Source organism: Humulus lupulus, chromosome 7, assembly GCF_963169125.1.
Source record: "Humulus lupulus chromosome 7, drHumLupu1.1, whole genome shotgun sequence".
Classification (NCBI taxonomy): domain Eukaryota; kingdom Viridiplantae; phylum Streptophyta; class Magnoliopsida; order Rosales; family Cannabaceae; genus Humulus; species Humulus lupulus.
Window position 1 is genome coordinate 81035207 of NC_084799.1, and position 9824 is coordinate 81045030.

General features: G+C 33.9%; 1 protein-coding gene across 1 annotated transcript; it reads right to left on the minus strand.

Moving 5' to 3' along the window:
- Window positions 1-274: 274 nt before the first annotated feature.
- On the minus strand, window positions 275-6622 carry LOC133791905 (AT-hook motif nuclear-localized protein 23-like). Its single transcript, XM_062229811.1, has 4 exons — window positions 6368-6622; window positions 6186-6272; window positions 5405-5988; window positions 275-535 (listed from the first exon to the last, which is right to left on the minus strand). The coding sequence occupies exons 1-4, from the start codon at window positions 6620-6622 to the stop codon at window positions 496-498; spliced, it is 966 nt and encodes a 321-aa protein (XP_062085795.1). The 3' UTR covers window positions 275-495.
- Between the last annotated feature and the right edge of the window lie 3202 nt (window positions 6623-9824).

Below are 9824 nucleotides of genomic sequence, written 5' to 3' on the forward strand. Positions count from 1 at the left end.
TTATTTTAATTATTTTTTTAACAAATGGTATATGATATTAAAATTTCATTTACCAATAAATTATGTAATAATAGTTCATATATTTTATCTAATTAACTAAATTCCAAATTCTTTGCATCCATTTAATCGTTATATACTTTAAAGAAGCATAATGTTAATAATATCAAGACCTTAGATCAAGACAAGGTCTTAATGAATTCGAAACTGAAGTGAGGTTAATAATAAAACTTCAAAAAAGTCGGCCTAAAATAACTTACAAATATTAACACAAAAATTTCAAGTAAAAAAATTCATTTATTTTCATTATTTTCTCAAATCAAATGAAACTGGTTACAATTTACAATTAATAATAGCAAACAGACACAAAAACCATAAGACAAAGAAAAACCAAAAATATCTTTGACCCACCAAAGCAGAGATTTTCTTCCTTCTGCCTGAGGTTATTAATTGCCTTTCCTTATGTGATGCACAGAGTCTGCAAGCTTTCCAAGCTCTTCAGAAGAGTTGGAAGACTTCATCATCTTCTATTGGAATTTAAATATGCAAACAACAAAGATATAACTTGCCAACAATTCTTGCTTATTAAGTTTCATAAACATCCTCCTAAGTCATACAATTTTCTCTCTGCACAAATGTATTTTGTATCACAATGTTACAAAAATTAAGCTATACATAGTACACTGCAATAACAACTTTCAATTTATGATTCAAACAAATGAGCCATATATAAAACGTGAGAATTTTTTAAAGCCCAAGAAAAACCCTTGCCGAGAAGAGCATAATAACAGAGTAAAACATATTATAAATTGCACACTGGGAGATCAGAAATTTCTTGAACTAACTCAACATTTATCAAGTTAATATAATATGCTTCCCGATCAAGTTAATATAATACTTGTTAGATAGAGATCACATCTCTCTCAGCATATGTGTAAAATTGTTAGAATATTAAATATATATCTATACTCACACGCGGAGAACAAATCAATTTAATACATCTGCTACTGGAAAATGTTTCAACCAAAGTGACCCCATTAATATCTAACACATAAAACCTTATAAAAAAAAGCTACTGGTGGCACAACAAAGAAGCTAGGATATGAAATATATCCTAAAAATTACCAAAAAGATCTAAGAAATTATATGGGTCTATCAAAAGACATCTCATCAGAACAATAAACACTCATTTCGTATATATATTCGACTGGTATTAACGAAAAATAAAAAGGAGATTTACTATTAGAGTGACCTGGGATTGAAGACTTGTGAGTGATGATGAACAATCTTGAGTATACGACTGAGTCTGTGTGATGATGAACAAGAATGAAAAAGAAAAAGCAAACGATGAAGAAGATGTTAAGCGGTAACTAAATGAGATAAGGGGAAACAAGTGAGGAAGGGTTGAAATATATTTTATTTTTTTTGGGTTTTGGATAAATGAATTGAATACCAAGAAAGCGTGAAATAGTCATTTTCATTTTTTAAGGCTAAAATTCAATTTTGTATTTGAACACAAATTTTGAAAATAGTTAACTAGTCATTTTATTCTTGAGGGCCCTATGTTTTTTGTTTTTCAAAATGATAAAATCATTTCCAAATTAGATACTAATGAGGTCCTAAACTACTTGGCTTAAAATCTAAACCATGATCATATAAAATATAAACCATGATTCTTTAAAATCTAAACTACGACTTTAAAATTTAAACCACGACTCTTTAAAATTTAAACCACAAGACTTAAAATTTAAGTCACAAGACTTAATATTTAAATAACAAGACTTACAATTTAAATCACGACTTTTTAAAATTTAATCTACAAGGCTTAAAAGTTAAACAACTAGGCTTAAAATCTAAACCACGACCATATAAAATATAAAACACGATCCTTTAAAATCTAAACCACGACTCTTTGAAATTTAAACCACAAGACTTAAAATTTAAACCATAAGACTTAAAATTTAAATCACAATACTTAAAATTTAAACCACGACTCTTTTGAGGCTTAAAATTTAAACTATAACTCTTTAAAATTTAAACCACGACTCTTTAAGATTTAAACCACAAGACTTAAAATTTAAACTACGACTTTTAAAATTTAAACCACAAAGCTTAAAAGTTAAACCACTAGGCTTAAAATCTAAACCACGACTATATAAAAAAAAGTCATGATCCTTTAAAATCTAACCTACGACTTTTTAAAATCTAAACATCTAGTCTTTAATATTTAAACCATAAGGCTTAAAATTTAAACTATGACTTTTTAAAATTTAAATCAAAATGCTTAGAATTTAGGTCGCGCCTCTTTAAAATTTAAACCACTACTCATATGAAATATCTAAGAAAAAAAATATGGGATTTCTGATTTATGATAACATGGATAAAAAATAGCAAAACATGAAATGATATGCTTTGTTGTTTTTATGATATCTGTAAATCCTAAAATTGGAAAAATTTATAGAAATATCTTTTTCTTTAAAAGATAATTTTACTTTCCCATTATTGTAATTTTTGGAATATTATTTTCCCATTATTGTGATTTTCGGAATATTAAGTTTCATATTATCCCTTATTTAGCTTGATTTTATCACAATATGATTATAAAGGGAAGTTGTATCTTAGTTATATAAAGCAAATATTCTGTACTTACTCAAAATCATTTCTGGAATATTTGTCTTTTATTTTTCATGCAGCTCAAGGTAATAAACTTCAGGAAACTAAATCTTTGAAGTAATTAATTGGTATTCTATCTTGAGATATTTGATCTGACACAGGTATTAGCTGTCCCCACCAAATTCGTATCTGTTAGGTCCAAATCTTCTATAAAAGTCAATTCTTCATCAATCAAGAATATCTTAAATTATTCTTGCTTTTATTAGAAGATTCTTTCTCAGCATTTCTGAGCACGAAATGAACTCTATAAATAGGTTTCTAAGGCCTTGAGAAAAAGTGAACTCGTTGGTGCATAATTTGTGAGTGTATTGTAATATTTGTGAGAGTTCCTTAAGTGTATTCAAGATCATAGTATTCACGTGATCTTGTAGAAAAATGAGTGTTTAGTTTTTGTGGTGAGTTTATACCATGTTCATGAGTAAATACACATTGTAATTTGAACACAAATTTTATAGTCTTCGGGAGAGGATTTTTACAAGCCTTGCGTCGGGAGGATGCAAGCACTCGCTGACTATTGAAGAGAATTCAAGTGGTTGATCGTTTCAATCAAGATCAGATTAGTGAAGAGAAGTACAACAAAGTTGCGGTAAATCTCAAGAGGGAGTCTTATTTTGTTTAAGTCAATATTTTGTACTTGTGATTATTTATTAATTGGTTTTATTCTCTAGGCGTGGCCCCAAGGAGTAGGTTATCCAAAAGGGTTTCTGAACCTTGTAAAAATCTATTGTATTCTTTATTGTTTTTGAACTGTTTTTATTGTGTTCAGATTCTGTCGTAACAAGTTCAGATTCTGTCCCGGTAAATCTGAAATCAGTTTCAACATTTAATTACCATTTTACAGCTAAATTAATTCACATGGTTTAATTAATTTTGTAATTAATAAAAATGGAATTTCAAAATCAATCTAGCATCAATATTATCACTGACCCGAAGTTTGCATAACCAAATGCAGTGTAAAATGTAATGAAGCATATCAAATAATGGAATGAAAAATCAATCCTGGTGAATCAAATGTAGACAAAGTGTTCACTCATCCACATTTGGTTAACGAGATAGAAGTCCTCTGAGCACTACAATGGCTAATAGCAAACCACCACAGTATTCAAGCATCTCCCCTGCTAACTTTTTCTTCATCTTGTAATCTTCTGTATCTGCAAATCAACAACACAATCCAGAAAACATAAATAGTTAGCTGAGCTGCTGCATACTTGATTTGTATATGAGTCCATAAAACAAATCAAATTTGTCTTTTCTTCTTAAATTAATTGCAAAGTTATATTCTTTCAATTTTGATATTCGCTCAATGTAAATGCAAGATTACAATAAGTCTTAGTTTTATTCTTACTATGTACAAATATGTATTCAAGATATTATTTTAGTTCAAAATAGTCTTCCACCTCATCTGTATTAGTAAACACATGCACACACAAATAAATCTCAATGTTTAAGCTTCCATTGTTGAAATTTAGCTTTAAATGTAAATATATTTACACTAAGAAGATAGCAAAGAAAGAGAAGTTATGAGACATATTACCTGTGTCATCCCCTCCAAAATAAGTTTTGATCATAAACAACTCCTATGTTTTGTTTATGTTAAAGCACCTGGGCTCATGGAGAATGCTATTTCGATTTGTATGGAAGGCCACCTCTCTATTACGAGTGGTGAGCAGTATTTTACTGTCTGACCTAACATTGGGGAAGGCAAACTTGAGGCAGTCCCATGTTGAAGCATTCCAAATATCATCAAGAACAACAAGACACCTTTTTTTTTCTCTGTATGAACCTTGTAAAGAGCCTTGGCTATTCATCGTCTCTCATTCCTTTGATCTCTCTCCTGCTTTCTGATGCAGGAAGAGTCAGTCTAATCAAAATCCCTTCCCAAACGTCCCTGGGTTGGCATCTTTGAGATATAGAGGCCCAAGCAAAACAATCAAAATGATGCCTAACCGAAGGAGTGGAGACGCTCAAATTTTTGTTGGTCGTGGTGAAGAAGATGATGATTGAAGGGAGGAGAAGCTCAAATTTACATGATGACAACTTCAAAATGGACTGTAGTTCAATGCAAAAACAACGACATGATCTCACCTCTAAAACAGTGTGAGTTCGTGAGTGCAATTGATGGTGACGAAACTGAAGTGGTGAGGGAATTCTACAGTTGCCGAAGTATCGCCAGAGTGTGGAGAAGCTCGAAGATCGTTTGGGTTGTGGTGAGAAGATGATGAGTGAAGGCTGTGTCGTGGTGTGTTTTAGTGGGAGAAAGGGTACGATGGGAAGATTGTTTATAAAATTGGGTATAAAAGCAAGAGGTTTAAAATATGGGTATAAATTAAAGGGGCTATATTAAAATGGGCACTAGACCTAATTTTTACTAAATATATATATATATATGGGAAATTCTTTAGTCCCTCACGGGACTTAGTCCAACAAGTGGGACCCAAAACTTTTTGTCAAGTGTCATGCTATGAACAATTTTGATGTTTTTCTTTTTTAAACTTTATACCTGTTGAATCGGTTATGTAAACCGAATGTGAAAAGTTGTGCTGGTCTGACTGTGAAAAGTAAGGGATATAACTGTAAATGTCAGTCCCAAAAAATAATGAGTTGGGGTTGTATGGTCATTTTAGTATGAAGTTGAAACTTATTTACAATATTAGCTACGTAAATTTTTATCTGCAGCTATGTAATTAAAATGATATATTACGTAACATGAAATGAGTAAAATGTAACAAAAAATGAGTCATATGCCACGTTCGTGAAAGAGGAAGCTATCACAATGGCCGGACCGGCTGCAATTAAGGCTCCAACAACATTCCCACCAACCACCTGACCTTGTCCACCGGCCAAAAATACAGTGAGGCTGGTGGCGCCCGGTGGCACAGGCGAGGGCAAGAACGATCTTGAAAGGGAAATTATCTCGAACCTTCCGTGGAGGGTCACCACGACTCCGGCTGCGGCGAGCTGCCGAAACGTGATGTTGGTGACGGTGCCGCTTCCGCTGAGGACACAAATCCCACGCTGCCGCTTCCGGGCATAGGTGGCGACAAAGTCAAAGACGTTGCAGCAGCTTCCGACCTCCAAGATGTGGGCCCGGAGAGTGTTTGCGCTCTCTCGTGTGATGATCATCGATGACTTTGGCTTGTTCATCGAGCTAGGTGGTCGGCCTCTGGGGCAGCGTGAGGCCATATCACCGGAGTTTTGATGATGACCCGAGATGAGATCAAAGCCCCCACCTGAGTGGGGTTCAAAGTTGTTGTTGTCGTCGTCATCGTCGTTGTCATCGACGTTGAGTGACTGTTGCGGTTGACATGAAATGGAAAACTAATACAAGGATATCAATTTTGAAAACACAATTCGAAAAAAGGGAAAAAAAAATAAAAGCACGTATCTTAACCATCATTTTCTAAACAAATGGCTTCATGATAAAGCTTTGTAATGCATCAGTTATTATTTATATATATATATAAAAATATATATATATAGGGACCATACAAGCTACAAGTTTGAGGATCCTTTACGTCTGAGTCTATGTCAACAATGCCTGGTTCTTTTGAAGCAGTTGTTTTCTCCAATCCCTCATCTTCTTCTGCACAATACAAGAAAAACTGTTGAAGAACAGTCTATTGATAGTTTTAAAAGGTTAAACCACTCCAAGGTAAATGGTTGAAACCAAATCTAGACATATTTGACAAGCCCATACATGCATTATGTATATAGAAACAGAACAATGATCTTTTCTTTGGGAGCATCGAAGACCATCACATTTTGTGAGAGCTTGCATGGGAAACGTCTTATTTTGAACACCGTATTGTCCGAAGTTCGGTACTTGCTCATCCTTCTCTAACTTTACTGGCTTAGTGAAATCTTCTGATTCTGCCACCTTTATTTTGGATAGTTCCTCAGCTAACTCTGTTTTTACATCTTCCTGAACGGGGTAGCATGTCTCTGGAGTCATTTGAGGCCACCTTTACATTCTTCAGATCTCTCCTCTTGTAGTCTGTCAAGGGGTATATGTGAAAGTGAAATACGTAGCCGGTTGCTAAGGGGTATGAAGGGGTATATATGTATTTTAACACATTGTCAATATTGCGTCTCAATCTTACCGTCCATCAACAATCGGGCGGCTTAGATTTGATGAAGGACTAAAACCTTCAAATCCAACTGAGGGATTGTAGAATTGCCCTATATATATAAAGAAAATTTTCATTAGACACTATATAATTTGTGGCTGTAAGTAATAATAATGGTGTACTTGCTCTATTGGAAAAATACAGATAGGATCACATGTGTGAGTGGCCAAATGAGAAAGCTGCACGTGTGATAAATCTAATTTAATTTGTACCATTAAATCTAATTTAATTTAATCTACATAATCCAATCTAATTTAATTTACAAAATGTAGATATTCACTTAATAGATACACTTTTAATATAAAAAAAATTGCTCAAATCTAATTCATATTTTAATATTTATTTACATATCATTCTAATATACTAAGTGGCTATAAGTCCTTTGTGGAAATTCGTCTAATCATTCAACCAAATCCCACTTCAGTTCTTTTAATACAGCTCACCTTCTTTTTTGTTACACCTAATGTATTTTAAAATATTTTAACTATATGTACAATGAGTTAGCTAGTTGCATGAGGTATTATTAAGTGCATATATTGGTTTCATCTTTTATTTAGTGTGGGTGGGCCCGACTATTATGTTAGTGTATAATTTTTATTTGGGTTTATATCTTTTTGGATTTTGGGTTTTGTCTCATTATCTGTTTGAACTTTGTGTTTTGACAAATTTCTTTTTGGGCCCTGAGTTTTGTAAAATTGTTCAAATAGACTCCTAAACTCAATTTTGATGAAGAAAAATTGAATATAACAACACAATTGTTAGGCAAAATGATTTTATATTTGTTTTAAATTGTTACTTTGGTGAGTTATTTGTAATTTTAGCTCAAAAAACTTTGGCAAAAATCGAGTTTAGGGTTCTATTTGAACCATTTTACAAAACACATGGTCCAAAAAGTCATTTATCAAAACACAGGATCCAAACAGGTAATTGAACAAAACAGAGAGTCCAAAAATGTATAAACCATTTTTGTTTACATCCGTTATATATCTTATCAATACCTTGATGGGTCTCGTATGTTGTATCAAATTTAATTATTGATTTTATTAATTTCGTATACCAACTATTTCAGTATAGTGATAAATAAGGGTCGAACCCACGAGGACTACTATTCAATTTATTATTCAAAAGATAAAAATTAATAAAGAAGGGGATTTTGATTTTGTTGACCCTTGATTTGGCCAACGACATGGAGTCAGATTAACGACAAAGAAATAAGAAAGCAATCAAGAATAGAATCAAATGGTAAAGAAATGACACAAATGATTTATAGTGGTTCGGCCCCAACTGTGTGGTAATAACCTACGTCCACTTAGTGATATTATTGTGTTGAATCCCAATGCCGTGATTAAAGAACTAGGGTTCTTGAGTTTCACAAGCCTTATGAGAATTACAACTTTTTGGTGGATAATTGCACTATGCTCTTTCTATGAGTATTCAGAAAAAAGGTTCAAAAGTCCCTTCCTTGAGCCCTCTCATTCATATTTATAGGCTCAAGGGGGTTACATGGGCCAATGGGCCTTAATTATCCTTAATATCATCGTATCAAGGCAATAAAGAGAAAATAATAAATGTAGTTATTACAAGATTACATATCTTTAAAGGAAATAAACCGAAGCATGCAACCAGGCTGGTCACATCTAATAACGAGATCTGATGAAGCAACAAGGAGCTGGTCGATAGGCGAATAGCACCTCTTCACTTTGACGCTGCCACGTGCCAACCACGCGTAATAAGTTCTTGCCACGTCATCATGAGCCATTTTTGGGTAAACATTTGCCCCCCAAGTTTACTTTACTGCGACCAGCATAAAGTAAACTTAGGAAACTGACCCTTCACGTCCCCCACCAAATCTGTCAGACCTGCCCATGTCTTTTCGAAAAAGGCAACCAATCATGTCTTTTTAGTTTCCAAAAAATTGTCTGACGGCTATTGTGTTTCCCCATGCTTTGAAAAAAGTAATTTTATGATTACCTCTTTTACAGTGCTACGATCAATATAAATAATCCCTCAGGATCATTTTTCACTTTTTACTTTTCACTTTCTCTTCAAGAACATTGAAGAACAAGGCTTGGAAAACTCAGAAACCTCAGACGAACTCGACGATCCATGGAGTTTCTGCCCAGCCAACTGACTTAGTGTCTCAGAAACTCGCTTCAATCTTTTATCCAAGTAAGTTTATCAACCTTTTCAGTCGTTGAAATGCCATACAATATCTGTTTTGTATCCTGAGTTCTTGAATGTTCTTGAAAGAAACTGTTTGGGGGTAAATAGGCACATTGATTTGCACTAAATTTGGTAGGAGAATAACATTTTTCTGGGATGACGAAGTAGTTGGGTAGTTAGGATTATAACTTTAGGGTGTGAAATCAAAGTAAAAATTCGATTTCCAAGCTTGTAGAAAAAACTAGGTTGTTCCCGCCCTTTCAGAGTCGAAAAGATTTTCCTGAAAAACTTTTCACTTCTACTTTGTAATCCATTTTCCAAACTGTTCGCTTGAAATATAGTATTTTTTGTCAGATTGCTGCTGGTCGTATAAAAGCTTAACTTTTATACACGAGCAACATTATTCCAACTTTTAAACATCTTGATCCTTCTGGCCATTGGATTCTCATCTCCCATTTTCTATTTGCAGATTTTCATGCAAGATCCGTGGGGAGGTGAGAGGCCAATCGACGATGATCTACTGGCCCAACTGCTCGAGGATGAAGAACAATCATCACGGCTAATTCTGGAGATCCCTTTTTCTCGAAACACCCCAAGTAATCCTTCGATCCCACCTCAAAACATGGGTTGAGTAAACTCTATAGCCCAGAAAAAGAAATCATCCAACCCTTCTTCAAATCAGCCTGCTCTTCGGGCTGAAATTCCTTCGACCAGTGGTCGAGATGAAAATACTCCTGATCCAGAAATCCAAAATCAAGCCCAACTTTGAAACGTCCTTCGACTGGCCGTCGAATGGTACGTTGCTCCTCCTAGACGAATCAAGGTTAGGATGATAGCCAATTATATTAGGAAGTACGGACTTCC

What these genes read in the sequence shown, in the direction of transcription:
- LOC133791905 (XM_062229811.1), bottom strand. Translation starts at nt 6,622, where the DNA reads ATGACTCCAGAGACATGCTACCCCGTTCAGGAAGATGTAAAAACAGAG. An exon ending in TTGTTGACATAGACTCAGAC is followed by an intron (nt 5,989 to 6,185) that starts GTAAAGGATCCT and finishes TCCTTGTATTAG; the next exon opens with TTTTCCATTTCATGTCAACC. An exon ending in ACGAACGTGGCATATGACTC is followed by an intron (nt 536 to 5,404) that starts ATTTTTTGTTAC and finishes TTTGCATATTTA; the next exon opens with AATTCCAATAGAAGATGATG.